The 16,150-nt window shown below is 44.4% G+C and overlaps 2 protein-coding genes across 5 annotated transcripts; one reads left to right on the top strand and one right to left on the bottom strand.

The window, feature by feature from the left end:
- The first annotated feature begins 243 nt into the window (after positions 1-243).
- Positions 244-5,534, top strand: LOC115202932 (uncharacterized). 3 transcript variants are annotated; one of them, XM_029767123.1, is made up of 6 exons: positions 244-383; positions 2,419-2,515; positions 3,356-3,952; positions 4,050-4,085; positions 4,201-4,329; positions 4,433-5,534. In XM_029767123.1, the coding sequence occupies exons 2-6, from the start codon at positions 2,484-2,486 to the stop codon at positions 5,421-5,423; spliced, it is 1,785 nt and encodes a 594-aa protein (XP_029622983.1). In that variant the 5' UTR covers positions 244-383; positions 2,419-2,483; the 3' UTR covers positions 5,424-5,534. The 3 variants fall into 3 exon arrangements, with proteins under 3 accessions (XP_029622983.1, XP_029622990.1, XP_029622973.1); XM_029767130.1 differs by lacking the exons at positions 244-383; positions 2,419-2,515 and adding an exon at positions 2,821-3,267 and having other exon boundaries at positions 4,204-4,329; XM_029767113.1 differs by lacking the exons at positions 244-383; positions 2,419-2,515 and adding an exon at positions 2,824-3,267.
- Positions 5,535-8,862: 3,328 nt separating this feature from the next.
- LOC115202917 (eukaryotic translation initiation factor 3 subunit D) lies at positions 8,863-15,866 on the bottom strand. Of its 2 annotated transcripts, none has more exons than XM_029767092.1 (16): positions 15,715-15,866; positions 14,910-15,035; positions 14,756-14,801; positions 14,408-14,544; positions 14,240-14,325; positions 14,057-14,129; positions 13,743-13,864; positions 12,920-13,052; positions 12,545-12,692; positions 12,211-12,341; positions 11,958-12,043; positions 11,596-11,725; positions 11,356-11,498; positions 11,007-11,199; positions 10,666-10,765; positions 8,863-8,962 (listed from the first exon to the last, which is right to left on the bottom strand). In XM_029767092.1, exons 2-16 carry the CDS (start codon positions 15,030-15,032, stop codon positions 8,946-8,948), a joined length of 1,668 nt encoding a protein of 555 aa, XP_029622952.1. In that variant the 5' UTR covers positions 15,033-15,035; positions 15,715-15,866; the 3' UTR covers positions 8,863-8,945. The 2 variants fall into 2 exon arrangements, with proteins under 2 accessions (XP_029622952.1, XP_029622961.1); XM_029767101.1 differs by having other exon boundaries at positions 13,743-13,858.
- Positions 15,867-16,150: the final 284 nt, after the last annotated feature.

The raw sequence follows: 16,150 nt of genomic DNA, 5'->3' as shown, positions 1-16,150 counted from the left end.
ATATAAATATTGCCTTATAGTTTTTTACAGGTAACATACCACATCTGTCTGAAATGGATATTACATTTGTCAGCTACCCTCTGGTCACTACTATGTGACTAGTCTCACCATCCTTCCAAATAAAACTTTAAAATGAACACACAAAAAAATAGGCCACAATGTTGTTCCACGCAACAGATTTGTTTACTAAAGAATTTGCTCTGTGTTTTGGCGTTTCTTTCTCGCCTCGCAGTCTCAATCATTCAAAGGCATGATGGTGACGTGGCCAAGCGTTCTTATTATAGCTCAACGGGTCCAGGTTGAGTTTGGTAAAGGGAAACGAAACTGAGAAGACAACATTCCCGGTGTAGGGAGAATTAACAGCATTCGGCGCCTTTGTCAAGGTGAGTGAGATTTATAAATCCATATGTATTTAATTCAATGAAAGGGGCTATCAACAGTTGAAACAATAAAAAATCGTTTTACCAGCCCGTTTCAGCTAAAAATTGAGGGATGTAACTGGAGATTGTAACCACTTCACAGACAGACCTATGCATACAAGGACTGACCATCCATGATATCAACATTATAGTTTTAACCATGTATTGAGCGTATACAGTGTTTGTTTACATTTACTTTGTTTGCAAACATTGGAGTAAAACAAGCTTATATTGTGGGTTCTGGTGGGATATGAGAGTTGGACTAAGCTAATGAGGCAATACATTATATTCTTCAAGAGATAATGTGTACATAGGGCTATCGTTATTTTATACATTCCCGACTGCAGATTGTCCCTTTTGAAATGTTGTACTACGAAAAGTTTTAACACCTTTGCCCCAGTGCTTAATTTGAGCCGGATCCAGCGTCTCTCAGATTTGACTTGTTCGAGTTGCCTCCTCGTTATTGCTCCCGCCCCCCAGAAAGATCATCACGTGAAAGCGCGGTCTTCCGGTGTAATCGTCATATCTTGCCACACTGATTCAAGAACTGCTTTCTTATTTGTACATAGTGGTTATGGGGATTAAACTAGCTAGCAAAAGTGTGGGTAGAATGCAGTAACATCCTCTGACATTAAAAGAGAAACTAAGAGCCCTTAGAAAAAAGTTTTTTAACATGCCCAAACCAAGGCGCATTTGGTGGCAGCAAGCATTGTAGACAAGGTTTAAGAAGACACAGGTTATAGTTAACACTGAACATGAAAAAAGACACAACAGCCAGTCTTCCACACAGCCTTAGAAGGAGACTAAAAGCCTATATTATTTTATTTGAAGTACTATTACGATATTGTGATATTTGTTCTTCTGCTACATTGATGTCTTGAAAATTAGATGGAATTCGGGTCTTGTAAAACACCACAGCTGAGTATGTGTGCATATGCATATGGCGGGTGTTCTGCAGTCACGTCTGAAACTGTTGTAGTACACTGTCTAGAATGAGGAAATAAGAAATCGGAATCAGCAACTGATTCCCCTGTCCATTTCACCACCACATATAGTAGGCTACTTGGCTGTTTACTCTGTCTGCTAAGCTGCTACGTTATTTGTCACTTTCCTTCAATGTGGTCCCTGGATGGATGCCACTCCTCGCGCTCACAATGTTTTCCGGGACCTCCCGATTTACAAATTAAGTACTGTGTTTGCGCATGTAGCTATGCGATGTCTGAATCCTAATTCAAAATTATTTCAGAAGAGAAATTGTTAGGTCGCGCCAATTCGAATCTGGTATCAGAACAAAATAGTCAGCACATAGTAACTTCTGATTTCTTTGTACTTTAATTAATGCAAACCCTTGAAGGGTAAATAGGTGGTTCGTATATACGGGCTCCCTGTAACACCTCGCAGGGCAAAACAGAGAACTGGAATAACATCACAAGTTTTACTTTAAATACTTATTGACAGACTTAGTTCCCTCTCCCTGAGGGCCTGTCATAGTAGAGGCTTGGGTGTGGTTTAGATTTACTCCAGCCTATCGTTGGCGTGCAGGCTGGTCCCAGCCTCTAGACGCGTCTTTGTTTTCAGGCATAGTTGTCTTCTAGCTTATCTTCGTGTGTGTAACCGAGAGTCAGACACCCAAGGACAGTGCCTGTTTTTATGCTACAGCCATTCTCCCCTCTATCAGTTCCTCACATACACCTGTCCTTGTGCGGCCCCACAACCAGGCATTGTGTGTGTGTGTGTCACGAGTCTACTCAGCCTACACTACTAGCCAGCAACCCTCCAGTTAGTCATGTCTATTATATGTTGCTCAATCTATGTTAATACAATATAAACCTCTTATGTTTAGCATTAGTATTCATAAGTTATGCACCACAACTAATTTTATTATATAGGTTTAAATAGTTGTATTATATTGGTTATGCAAACAAATAGTTGGTTAAACCCTAACAAAATGTAGACTTTTATTTTTCATGCCTGTGATTTTTTTTATTTTTATCCACAGTTCCATTGGACATGCATTGGGGACAAGGCAACACTGTTCAGTAACGATATCAACCAAACCAGGAAATGTCCAAACACATGGAGAGCGTCATGTCACGGTGAGACTGTTAAACAGTTAAATGTAACTAAATGTAATAAAAAATGTAATCTACGTAATCCACAAAAGTAATGTATCATGAGAGGGCCATAAACAATAACCAGTAATGCTGTATACTCAAAGAAAGGTTAAAATCTCACCTTTCTGGTAAAAAATTGTTATAAATTGCTGAGGTGTAGTCACTTTTGAGGACAAGCTCAAGTACACAGTACAAATATGAAGTATTTTATATGATGTATTTCCTATTCAACAAAACTGTATGAATATGGATTGAAATGACTTATGCTTTCTAAATATAGCATAATCAAATTATAAAATGACTAACTATAGATTTATAGCCATTCATCTAAAACGTATCTCTTAATGTGCTACCATGATGAAACCTGTGATGTAGGGTTCAGGAGTTGATGGACAGTTGGAAGAGTGAATGAAATGGTAGGAGGGACATCCCAGCTTCAAGTGGTTTCAGATTTCACATCCTACATCACATAGGCTCAGAAAAAATACTACTGTGTCCTTGGGAACCAGGGCTTTCGCTTAATCCATTTCGATCTACTGTGTCCACAGATCGATTTATAAGCGATAATGTCGGTTGGAACCGGTACCAGAACCACATAGGGGACCTTACATTTAAGAGGTTTATTAACTGGGGCAGTAAGGAGAGTGTTGTTGGGCTACATTACAAAAACAACAGAGGGCAGTGTTGACAAAGAATCCAATGTATTCATTCAATAAAGGTTGTTCAATAAAAGGGTAAAGTTGGCACTCTGTAAATCTACAACTTCGTAATTGTATAAAGTGATTATCCTGAATTCAATAGTATAGCCCTCTTTTGTTACAGATCAGCGTTAACAAGGGAGCTCTTGGGCCAGTACATCTCAGACACCCTCAGCCACATTCACACAGTGAGGGAGTTCTGTGACAGGCATTCCAAATGGGCCCTTCAGAGGGAGACAGAACTGGAAATGATGAGGGACATCAAGGAGAGGGCAGACAGAATTGTCCTTAAGTTCGACCATGTCCGTAACTCAGAGACCAAGGCCAAGGCGTTTGGGGAGTTCGTATGGAGCGGTCTGACCCAGGTGACTGCAGACAGTAGGCGTGAGGAGCTGGAGAAGGAGCTGGGGGCTGTACTAAAGGACACTCTGGGAGGCCTGGAGAAGCTGGATTACTTCCTGGATGCTGTGGAGTGTCTGGCGGTCACCTGTCTGTTGGTGTTTGAGGAGAACAGGTTCCTCTGTCTGCCTCAGGGGACGAGCCCTGCCAGTGTTCAGGCTGTCATCATTGCTGCCAGAATAGCCTGCCCTCTCCTCATCCATTTTAAGAGGGATGCTAAGGCCTTCTTTATGCCCAGCCTTCTCAATGTAGAGGTGCTGGCCTGCCAACTGGATAGATACATACAAATCAGCCAGCAGGTCTGTAAAAGGATGGAGAAGGGGTAAGTGGAGCTCCCATCACTATTGCTTCAACATTAACTCATTTAATCTTCTTCATTGCTATTTTACAAACACTTGATGCCCATTTTTTCCTTCAAGATTACAGACCAGGCCACAGTCTGAGAATAAACTTGGGTAAGATCCCTCAAAATCAGCATTTATATTATATTTGTTTTGTGATATAATTCAAAAGCCACATAATAATCTAATGAATATAATGTAATGTTGAAATTAATATGCATTGCTACAGTAGCTACATCAGTCAAATGCTGTTTTGGAAAAAGAAGAATGACATCCCTGTGGTCAATCTTGGTGCTGATGTGAGGGAAGAGTCCATACAAAAGATGCTCCAACATTTGAATCAGCTGAGTGATATCAGGTAAGGTTAGTTTGGTTGTTCTCTTTAAACTTCTATTGATATTTTTGAGCAAGAACTATGTTTATTGGTATAGAGTAAATAGATGTTGAATCCATCTCCCCAGGATGGACCAGAACCTCAGACTGACGTTCCTGTTCCAAGGGGCTGCTCAGCGCTTCATTGGTCAGTTCAGCCAGCGCCGACCCAGGATGGAGCAGTTTCTGACCGATCTGGAGGAGAATGCTGTGCAGCTGGACAGGATGAAGCTGGGGGCTAAGATCTCCAGTGTGGCAGGCAGCTCAGTGGGGGCAGCTGGAGGGATCCTCTCTATCGTGGGCTTAGCTCTGTCCCCTGTCACTGCTGGAGTGTCACTGGCCCTCACAATTGCAGGGGCCAGCCTGGGGTTCACCAGTGCGGTCAACAGTATAACCACTGGTATCACAGAGATAAAGGTCAATAGCATCCATGTGAAGAAAGCCAGTGAAATATTCCAGAGTTTCATGGAGGACGTGGAGAGTCTCCAGGAGTGTTTGGAGGATGTGGCCAGGAATATGGAGCCCATCCTGGAGCAGAGCAGGGTGGATGTCATACTGGGAGCAGGGAAGGTGATTGTCAAAGCCAGGGCCATCGGAAAAGGCATTGACTCCATAATGGACTGTGCCTCAGCTCTGAGTGGGAAGGCCTTTGCAAATGAAGATCTAATCACAAGCGCTGGTAAGCTGGTGGTCCAGGAAGGCAAAGCAGCACGAAACCTACCAAAGCTAGCAGGGGACATCCCGGACATTGGACAGGTAGCGAAAGGCACCCCACTAGCCCTCTCCAGCTCGGCGCGGGCTGGTTTTATCACTCTCAACGCCCTCTTCATTGGCCTGGATGTCTTCTTCATCTGTAAAGACAGTGTCAGCCTGGCCAAAGGCAGCAAGAGTGAGAGATCCCAGCTCATCCGTGCCAGATCAGCATTGTGGCGCACAGAGCTGGACTCCTGGCAAAGGATCCATGACTCGCTGCGTAGAGGAATTTGGAAGTCCAGGAAGTGCCAGAGAATCCTGGAGCAGCCATTTTACCCTCTGGAGCAGAATCTGAAAGAGAAAAAAACAATGTGTATGATACAGTAGGACAACATCAATGACTTACCAGTTTTAAGTTAGGGCCTCTCAAACATACTGTACAGTGGCACTTGGAATGTTCAACAGTCAAAAATAAATGACACAAAGCACTTTTTTTCATTTTTATGAATCATTCTGTACACAAGAGTTTACAAAACTAAAATTAAGGTAATTTGATGAAATGTATTCAGTTTATTACTTGTTCAGAGTAGTCTGTTTAATGTCATGCCCTGTTTACAATGATGTGTTCAGTCAAAATACTGAAAGTGAAATGTAATAATGTTTCCAATATTGTGCTGCTGACATGCACCTTCATACACAGAAGACTCATATTCCTCACTTCACCAGTAGTTGAAGATGCCTTGCTAACAGGCAATGAAACATGTTAGTACAATTTATTCTGATGTTGACTTGTGTGGAAATGTTATGAAATGGAAAGGGACTGATCATGTCTGGCCTTTTTTGTGTTAAAAATAGGCCTACTTGCTGGTATTCTGAAGGGGGATATATATATATATATACTGCTCAAAAAAATAAAGGGAACACTTAAACAACACAATGTAACTCCAAGTCAATCACACTTCTGTGAAATCAAACTGTCCACTTAGGAAGCAACACTGATTGACAATACATTTCACATGCTGTTGTGCAAATGGAATAGACAACAGGTGGAAATTATAGGCAATTAGCAAGACACCCCCAATAAAGGAGTGGTTCTGCAGGTGGGGACCACAGACCACTTCTCAGTTCCTATGCTTCCTGGCTGATGTTTTGGTCACTTTTGAATGCTGGTGGTGCTTTCACTCTAGTGGTAGCATGAGACGGAATCTACAACCCACACAAGTGGCTCAGGTAGTGCAGCTCATCCAGGATGGCACATCAATGCGAGCTATGGCAAGAAGGTTTGCTGTGTCTGTCAGCGTAGTGTCCAGAGCATGGAGGCGCTACCAGGAGACAAGCCAGTACATCAGGAGACGTGGAGGAGGCCATAGGAGGGCAACAACCCAGCAGCAGGACCGCTACCTCCGCCTTTGTGCAAGGAGGAGCAGGAGAAGCACTGCCAGAGCCCTGCAAAATGACCTCCAGCAGGCCACAAATGTGCATGTGTCTGCTCAAACGGTCAGAAACAGACTCCATGAGGGTGGTCTAAGGGCCCGACGTCCACAGGTGGGGGTTGTGCTTACAGCCCAACACCGTGCAGGACGTTTGGCATTTGCCAGAGAACACCAAGATTGGCAAATTCGCCACTGGCGCCCTGTGCTCTTCACAGATGAAAGCAGGTTCACACAGCACGTGACAGACGTGACAGAGTCTGGAGACGCCGTGGAGAATGTTCTGCTGCCTGCAACATCCTCCAGCATGACCGGTTTGGCGGTGGTTCAGTCATGGTGTGGGGTGGCATTTCTTTGGGGGGCCGCACAGCCCTCCATGTGCTCGCCAGAGGTAGCCTGACTGCCATTAGGTACCGAGATGATATCCTCAGACCCCTTGTGAGACCATATGCTGGTGCGGTTGGCCCTGGGTTCCTCCTAATGCAAGACAATGCTAGACCTCATGTGGCTGGAGTGTGTCAGCAGTTCCTGCAAGAGGAAGGCATTGATGCTATGGACTGGCCCGCCCATTCCCCAGACCTGAATCCAATTGAGCACATCTGGGACATCATGTCTCGCTCCCTCCACCAACGCCACGTTGCACCACAGACTGTCCAGGAGTTGGCTGATGCTTTAGTCCAGGTCTGGGAGGAGATCCCTCAGGAGACCATCCACCACCTCATCAGGTGCATGCCCAGGCATTGTAGGGAGGTCATACAGGCACGTGGAGGCCACACACACTACTGAGCCTAATTTTGACTTGTTTTAAGGACATTACATCAAAGTTGGATCAGCCTGTAGTGTGGTTTTCCACTTTAATTTTGAGTGTGACTCCAAATCCAGACCTCCATGGGTTGATAAATTGGATTTCCATTGATTATTTTTGTGTGATTTTGTTGTCAGCACATTCAACTATGTAAAGAAAAAAGTATTTAATAAGATTATTTCTTTCATTCAGATCTAGGATGTGTTGTTTAAGTGTTCCCTTTATTTTTTTAAGCAGTATATATATATATATATATATAAAAAGTGGTCTTTGGTACTGCATTCTCATCAGGACAATTTAATACCAGACATCAGTGATCCTGGCCTCCTTCAGGATCGCCGTGGACCATGTCCCTCCGGACCCTCAGAGAAGAGCCCCTGGAGGGGAACCCCTCCCAACTAGGCGTCCGCCACTGTCACCTGCCTCTCGGCATCCTTGCCCTGTCTCCTCACCGCCTCCCTGGTTCTCACCCACACCACGTCAAACACCCCTTCTGCCTAGGATGCCATTTCCCACAGCACTCTTCCCCACCTCTCTCTGATAAGGATTATTCGCAACCCTGAGACCTCAGAGAGGGACTGTTTGGCCTAAATGAACAAACAGAATAACATAGTTCTATTTCATTGCATATTTCTTTAAACAACCTTTTCTCACATATGTATTATAGCTATCAATGAAAATCCCTCATGAGATCATTACAATCATTGTATTGAGATACTGTTAGGACAGTTTATCTGACTGCAGTGTTTTCACTTCCTGTTTCTAGTTTTGCCAGGATTGATCAAAAACTGACCTGGTTGAAAATCTGAGCTTCCATTTCCACCATGACCTCATCTGAATCCACCGTTTATCATACTTTTATGATATGGCAACACACAACCAGTGCCTTCAAATATACTCCACTTTCATCAGAACAATGTATACAACAGGTGTTTTCCCCAGTCCTCTCCCCTCCCATCTTGGGACATCTAGTCTGATATGGCTTACGATATAGCCATAAGTCTGGCTGTGATACAGCCCCAAAATATACTGTATGGGAACAGCTTCTTTGTGCCTGAGGGAGACTCAACTTCTGGACACTGGCTCAGTGCCAGATGATTTGGGAGGGGTAGTTTCTGGACAGGGCCCTGGCGATAACGAAACAGACTCACTTATCAGTCACACATCTCTGGCAAACAAGATTGAATGTAAGAGGTCCCCCTTGGTAGTTCATGTCATTATGTTTGAAGATCTCAAACAGCTACATATTTATTATTTGGCAGATAAAAGCATTGACTGGAAGAACACCTTTACAGTGGCTCAGCTTTGACCAGGTGTTTGAGGAGCAGACGGATGACATGCCTTGGAAGTTATCTGGGACATAGATCAGCATACAGATTGATGTAGTTCTGCCCTCACCAACTACCCAGTAGCCATTCACTCAACCTGTGTACAGAAACATCAAGTATCTAAATATACCGGAAACCTCAATTGCTATTAACAATATATACACTTCACAGAAGAGCAGAATAGGAATCCTTGACTCATTTTGATGAGTCTGCTTAGTGATTATTTTTCAGTAGGAGAAAATACAAAATAAATGGAAACGAGCCAGTTTCTCAGATCTTTATTTGAATGTAATGAGTATTTTCTGTGTGATGCAGGACACCTGGTCACTAGTGCAATTGCCACACCTTAGGGTTCTTGTTCATCTAGAAAAAGAGGACAGGAAAGAGAGAAATAAGGGGGAGAGAACATAAGTAATTCAGAATATGCTAAACAAATTGTACAAAAAGTCAACTTAAATCACATTACTTATAAACCATTAGACAGAATACAATCAAATAAACAATTTAAGACCACACATTGTAATATATACAGTGCTTTCGAAAAGTATTCAGACCCCTTCACTTTTTCCACATTGTGTTACAGCCTTATTCTGAAATGGATTACATCGCCCCCCCCTCAATCTACACACAATACCCCATAATGACAAAGCAAAAACGGATTGCCATTTTTGCAAATGTATATATAAAAAAAACTGATATCACATTTACTTAAGTATTCAGATGCTTTACTCAGTACTTTGTTGAAGCACCTTCGGCTGCAATTACATCCTTGAGTCTTCTTGGGTATGATGCTACAAGCTTGGCCACCTGCATTTGGGGAGTTTCTCACATTTTTCTCTGCAGAGCCTCAAGCTGTCAGGTTGGCCGGGGAGCGTCGCTGCACACCTATTTTCAGGTCTCTCTAGTCGTTCGATCGGCTTCAAGTCTGGGCCACTCAACAACATTCAGAGACTTGTCCCGAAGCCACTCCTGCGTTGTCTTGGCTGTGTGCTTAGGGTCGCTGTCCTGTTGGAAGGTGAACCTTCGCCCCAGTCTGAGGTCCTGAGCAGGTTTTCATCAAGGATCTGTGTACTTTGCTTTGTTCATCTTTCCCTCGATCTTGACTAGTTTTCCAGTCCCAAACGCTGAAAAACATCCCCACAGCATGATGCTGCTACTACCACCATGCTTCACTGTAGGGATGGTACTGGCCAGTTGAGTGGTGCCTGGTTTCCTCCAGATGTGACCCTTGGCATTCAGGCCAAATAGTTAAATCTTGGTTACATCAGACCAGAGAATATTGTTTCTCATGGTCTGAGTCTTTAGGTGCCTTTTGGCAAACTCCAAGCAGGCTTTCATGTGCCTTTAACTGAGGAGTGCCTTCCTTCTGGCCATAAAGGCCTGATTGTTGGAGGGCTGCAAAGATGGTTGTCCTTCTGGAAGGTTCTCCCATCTCCACAGAAGAACTCTGGAGCTCTGTCAGAGTGACCATCATGTTCTTGGTCACCTCCCTGACCAAGGCCCGTGTCCCCAGTTTGGCCGAGTGGCCAGCTCTAGGAAGAGCCTTGGTGGTTTCAAACTTCTTCCACTTAAAAATGTCCACTGTGTTCTTGTGGAACTTCAATGCTGCAGACATTTTTTGGTAGTCTTCCCCAGATCTGTGCCTTGAGACAATCCTGTCTTGGAGCTCTACGGACAATTCCTTCAACCTCATGGCTTGGTTTTTGCTTTGACATGCACTGTCAGCTGTGGGACCTTATATAGACAGATGTGTGCCTTTCCAAATCATGTCCAATCAATTCAATTTACCACAAGTGGACTCCAATCAAGTTGTAGAAACAGCAAGGATAATCAATGGAAACAGGATGCACCGGAGCTCAATTTCAAGTCTCATACCAAAGGCTCTGAATACTAAAACCGGTTTTCGAATTCTCATTATGGGGTAGTGTGTGTACATTTATTTCATTAATTTTAGAATAAGGCTGTAATGTAGCAAAATGTGGAAAAAGTGAAGAGGTCTGAATACTTTCCGAATGCCCTGTAAACATTATACAGGTACCGCATAGTGCAATGGTGGCAGTCCTTACCTTCCTCCTCCTCGTCCTCTTCATCATCATCATCATCGTCTTCCTCATCTTCATCTGAGCTGAAGGTCCCGTCAGGCAAGCTATACACGCGGATCACTTGCTGTTGGCAAAAGCACACAAACCAACAATGATGATATTGACTCTCTGTAAGGAACACTAACATTTGTAGAGCTCTGTGTGCAGACACCGTCAGACAATGGGGGAAATCAACTACTACAAGTTGCAGAGACAAGTACTAGTCTTTCAAGTCATTGGCAGCGCTCTACAGAAACAGTCAAGTGCATGCTCTGCTCCATGGTCAGCGGTCACAGAGGCTCAATGGTCAGCAGTCCCGGGCTCACCTTGTTGGGGTCCTTGAGGATGAGGTACTTGCCCTCCTCCAGCTTGCGGCAGATGTCGATGACACAGCGGAGGATGCCCCAGGCGTTCTCCATGCTCAAGTTAATCTGGCTGGCAAACTCAGTGGGCTGGAACTGCTGGGTGCCCAGGACCACGTGGCGCGCAGAGTCCTTCGCGTGATAACGAGACACGTACCTGGAGACGGGAAGGCAGGGGATTTAACTGATGGAGGTCGGTTGAATTGTTTAATAACAGAGGATGTACCAAGCTATTCAGCTCATAACCAATTGAATTTATGGACAATTTGAAGGGGAAAAATGGTTGCTGTGAACAGTATATAGTCGCACTGACCCTAGCTTGAGGTACTCTGAGCCAGCCAGCATGGCACAGCAGGTCCAGCGGGCCAGTTTGTAGCTGTTGTTCTTCAGCTCGGTGGCCAGAACAGCTCCTCTCTGAGAGTCCAGCTTCTGACGCCAGTCCACTCCATTACAGTGCTTAAGACAAGAACAAAACATTCAACAACATTAAGCATTTCATCCCCAGAGATCGTATCAAATATCTATTACTGTCATCACTCGTTCCTCCTCTTACCCGGGAGTCCCACTCGTTGAGGGTCTTGACGTTGATGAAGGACACCTCTCCATTGGCCCCGGTCATCACTCCATCGTGCTCACAGCGTACAATCAGGTCAATGTCCTCCCCCAGCTTCCAGCGGCGGTACCTGACACAGAAACAGGTGAGTTTACAGGTCTACACAGCTACAGCCCTCAACACTAACCCAGAGTCCAGCAGGACACATCACATGGATCTATTTAAAAACACGAGTACCACTTTTTCTTTTTAAAAAGACAACTTACAGATGTGAATTAACTGTGATTAGGTGGTCTGACTGATTAGATGGTCTGCAGTAGAGAGAGAGCAGTAGTGAGAGAGCAGCAGGGGTCAGTACCCACCTGTAGGCAACAGAGGCCACCTCACTCTTGTCTATGTCCTCCTCTACAAATGGGTTGGGGTTAGGGAACTTGTGCCTCTCCCCACCCTGAGGGGAAACAAAGACACAGCATCGTATTACAACTGAAAGAATTAACATCCAATTCAAATGTATTCTTTACAATGGCAGAAATGCTTGGACTTTTTCCACATTACACACACATTGAAGGAATGTCACTAGACATGTCCATTGGTGTATAACTGTAGTGGTCTTACCATGCGCAGACACTGCTGGCTGAAGTTATGGTTGATGTAGGTAGCCTCCATGGCCAGGTTACGGGGCGAGTTGAAGGAGTTGCCCTCATCCTGTGGTGGCTCGTTGGCAGTCTCACTCACCGTCAACAGATCTGACACGTACAGTTACAGATGGTTAGATGAGCCGAATGCACAAAAACCGAACGCACCCCTAAACATTGGCATTATGACAAGAAGACTTAAATATTAGAGAGTTTGATATAAGGTATAACTACTGATTCACTAGTAAACAAGACTTCCTTGCCCAGTCATAGATGGACCAACAGCTGAATAGATTAACTTGAGATAGCCTCACCAAAGTCAGAGTTGTCTCTCTTGTCAAAGAAGAGCTTGTTGCCCACTCTCTGCACAATGATGTCCCAGGAGTTGACTGAGCGCGTGCAGCACATCAGGGTGGCCAGGATGGCATCGGTGGCAAACACATTGCCCTGGGTCTTAGCCAACTGCAGAGAGGAGGGTATAGGGAAGGATTTACATCAGAGCAGAGAACACACTCTACAGGACAGTGGACATTGTAATAATCATGTTTTTGTTTCTGAAATGTGTGAAACCATTAGTTCTGGACAAGAATGTGCAGACAAAACAACAAAAGGACTGAATCAATAATATGTTGCTCTGGCTTACTGTACCTGGCACAGTGCTGTACAAGTGTGGAATTGAGAGGGTGTACCTTGCGGATGACCGGGTCGTCGGTGGTGGTGACTGTGTGAAAGATCCTCTTGATGCTCTTGAGAGGCTTCTCGTTGCGAGTGGTGACGCGGTCGAAGGCCTTGTCGTAGTACTCCAACGCACCACAGCACTCACTGAGGGAGAAAGAAAATCAACTGACTTTACGTGGATATAATATTGTCTTCCAGTAGAAACAAAAAGGGAAAAAACAGACTAGACTCATTGCAGGTGAAAAGCAACTTGAACATCATGTTATTCAGAATGTGGGTTTTGTTCTGAACTGTGAGACAGACTGTAAATAAATATGGACAAAGCTATCGATGACATCACCCCATTGTTTCCTATGAGAATGCTCAGTGGCGCATTTCATGATAACGAAGTGTCATTTCAGCATGTGACCATCCTTTTACACAGAGGAGTTGTTGAAAACCTACTCTATGAAGTGACGTTGAAGGCTAGCTCAGTGCTGCTCCCTCTCATTGAGTATCTCAAGTTGAAGGCCGAGAGAGGTACTGCAGGCTGCCATTAGCAACTTGATTATTCTAGTAACTTTGTCTGTGATTTTAAAGTAATCGGTTCAAGGACATACATCTGGTGAAATAGAAGCCATTATTGGTACCATGATTGTGTTTGAATATTTTGTTTATATACATCTACGAATACTGACCAAAGAGCACCATTTCCCCTTTCACTATAATGGGGGATACTGTTTTGTGGAAACAATGCCCGCAGTACCGCGGTCGTCCATCAACTTGAACTCAATGCGAGGGGGCAGTCGTTCTCCCTTGGTTTGAGCACAGATGCAGTGTTGATAAGTCACTCACATGTCAGTGGGGTCTTCCACCTCCATGTATCTCATCTTCATCAGCCTGGGGAAGTCCATCTCCTCCTTCACCTCCCAGTCACTCCGGACCTCCACCGACGAGTCCCGGGGTTTCAACTGGGCCTTGAAATGAAAGGTATGAGGGGGGAAAGGGAAAGGGGAGGGAGGAGAGACAGGCACGTATGGTAGCGTTAGCAGGTGTTTGGGAAGACTGTTGCCAGAAACTTCATACGACTACATCAGATGCTATCTGAGGGGTATGACAATACGGTTCAGATGTCCGGAGGTGCACTGATGTTTTTGAGCTTCCCATACCTGGGATTTCTGGTCCCACTTCTGACGGACGCCAAACTGCTTCTGGAACTTTTTCTGTAGGCGCATGCGATCCCTGGACAGAACCACGTGAGATAAGACAGAGTTATAGAGAAAACCAGAACAAAATGTGTTTTAGAAAGCCACATTAGCAGTGGATTGGCTAAACAACTGCAGGCAGCTCACCTCTCCTTCTGCTTGGCACTCTTCGGGAGGGTCTGCATATTGAACTGGGTCAGGTTCCTGCGGTCCTTGTCCCTGCGCAGATTCCTCTGTAAAAACAGAACATCCTGTTATAGAAAAGGTGACACAGAAAAGCCTTTTAGTGTGTGGTCGAGCAGGTTAGTCTTGTACCTGAGCAAACCTCATGCGGTTCCTCTGGTAGGCAGTCTTCTGCGTCTTGGCAGTGTCCACCAGCTGGAAGCTCGTCTCATCCTCCTCATGGAAGTAGGCATACTGACTACCACCCCCAAACTGAGATGAATACTTGTCTGTCAAAACATACAACCAAATGTCAAATGATGGCATCCATGGTCTGAAATACCTCAAAATCAATATTGAATATAGACATTTGGAATAGGCAATATATTCTGGATTATGTTTACACCATATCATGTTATTATCGTGAATCCTTGAAAATAAGGGAGAGCCGCACACTCTAGGAGCTCATTATCGTGAATCCTACAATACAATTTAACCCACTTGTGTATCTCTTGTCCTGGTAGGTTGCTCCTGTCCAATCAGCCACCTGCACAGATGGACAGAAAAGTAAATCAGTCAGCCTAATTTCCTCCTCTTGAGGCAGGGCAAACTGCTGTTTGTAATTAAAGGTGAGAGGCAGCAGAGGAAGACCAACCTTTCCCAGGCGGTCTCCTTTGCTAAAGGGCTGGTAGGGCATGTCCTTAAACTTCTCAGGGACAGCACAGGGACCCCATCCAGAGGGATTGTCCTGGATCTCAGGAGCATGGAACTTCGCCATGGTCTGAGGTCAGGGCAGATGTTGTAAACATTTCAAATGAAACGCAGATTTGAACGATATCTAGTTACCTTATACTATGTATATTAGATAGAAATTGGGTGTACATACGCAAGTGGATGATAAGATTAGTAACCTAGGCCGCAGGGTCTCAGACAATGTCAATGAACAGCACTGTTTTCACTCAGCAATGCACTAACATTAGATAGGCATTTCAGTTTGCGCAGTGGCCTAGTCATCACGGACCCAGGACACATAACCATTGGATTGCTAAGAAACTACCATCGATAGACTATTTGCATAAGTAATCATCAAGCAGAGAATGCAATGCTAACGTCGTTATCTACAATACCCTAGCCTAAGCTTGCTAACGTTAGCCAGCTAGCATTATATTAGCAGGCGACCTAGTTAGCTAACTTAGCTAACCAAAAATGTCACAACACCAAATCTAGTAAGGGGACATTAATCGGGGACATCAACAAGTGAGCGCAACTACGTTGTTTCCATATGGACACTATGGCAAGCTAACCAGCATGCTCGTTAGCCAGGTGGCAGATAGCAATCTGCTAAGCTAACGGCGGTGGCAGTAACATCCACTCGAGTACATCTCACATTATGTTTACCCTAAACATAATTGTAAACATGACATGTTCATACATCTTTATATGTCTTATTCGAATCTCACCTTTGAGATTGTGACGACCAAACGGCAGCTTTTATTCGGCCAATCAGCCGAGTCACAATTTTCTTCTAAAAGCGCCGTAGAAAAAGGAAGTGGAAAAGTACAGTTAAGAGTTGTTTTCTGGCAGACTATAAGCTTTGTTGCATATTGCTGCCTTTCACAGGTCGGAGTGTGAATTGCAGATTTTGTTCACAAAAAGTGAAATTGGTAAAAAAATGAATTGCACCACCATCTACCCCTAGATATACACCACTATCCCCAACAAACCCACCACCCCTTCACACTACTTTGGGAGGCTGGAAACCCTTCTCTGAAATCCCCCTGTAGTTCTTCTGCACTAAAATCTCAACACACAAAACATCTCTGCTGCTTCTACCATCAAATCAGTCTTCTGGGATTTCCTTTCCATCTGTGCAGTAATGACCATAGCAATAAATGC

The sequence above is a fragment of the Salmo trutta genome, chromosome 1, assembly GCF_901001165.1.
Source record: "Salmo trutta chromosome 1, fSalTru1.1, whole genome shotgun sequence".
In the NCBI taxonomy this organism is placed as follows: domain Eukaryota; kingdom Metazoa; phylum Chordata; class Actinopteri; order Salmoniformes; family Salmonidae; genus Salmo; species Salmo trutta.
Note: the sequence above shows the minus strand (reverse complement) of the source record. Positions and strands in the feature narration are given on the sequence as shown.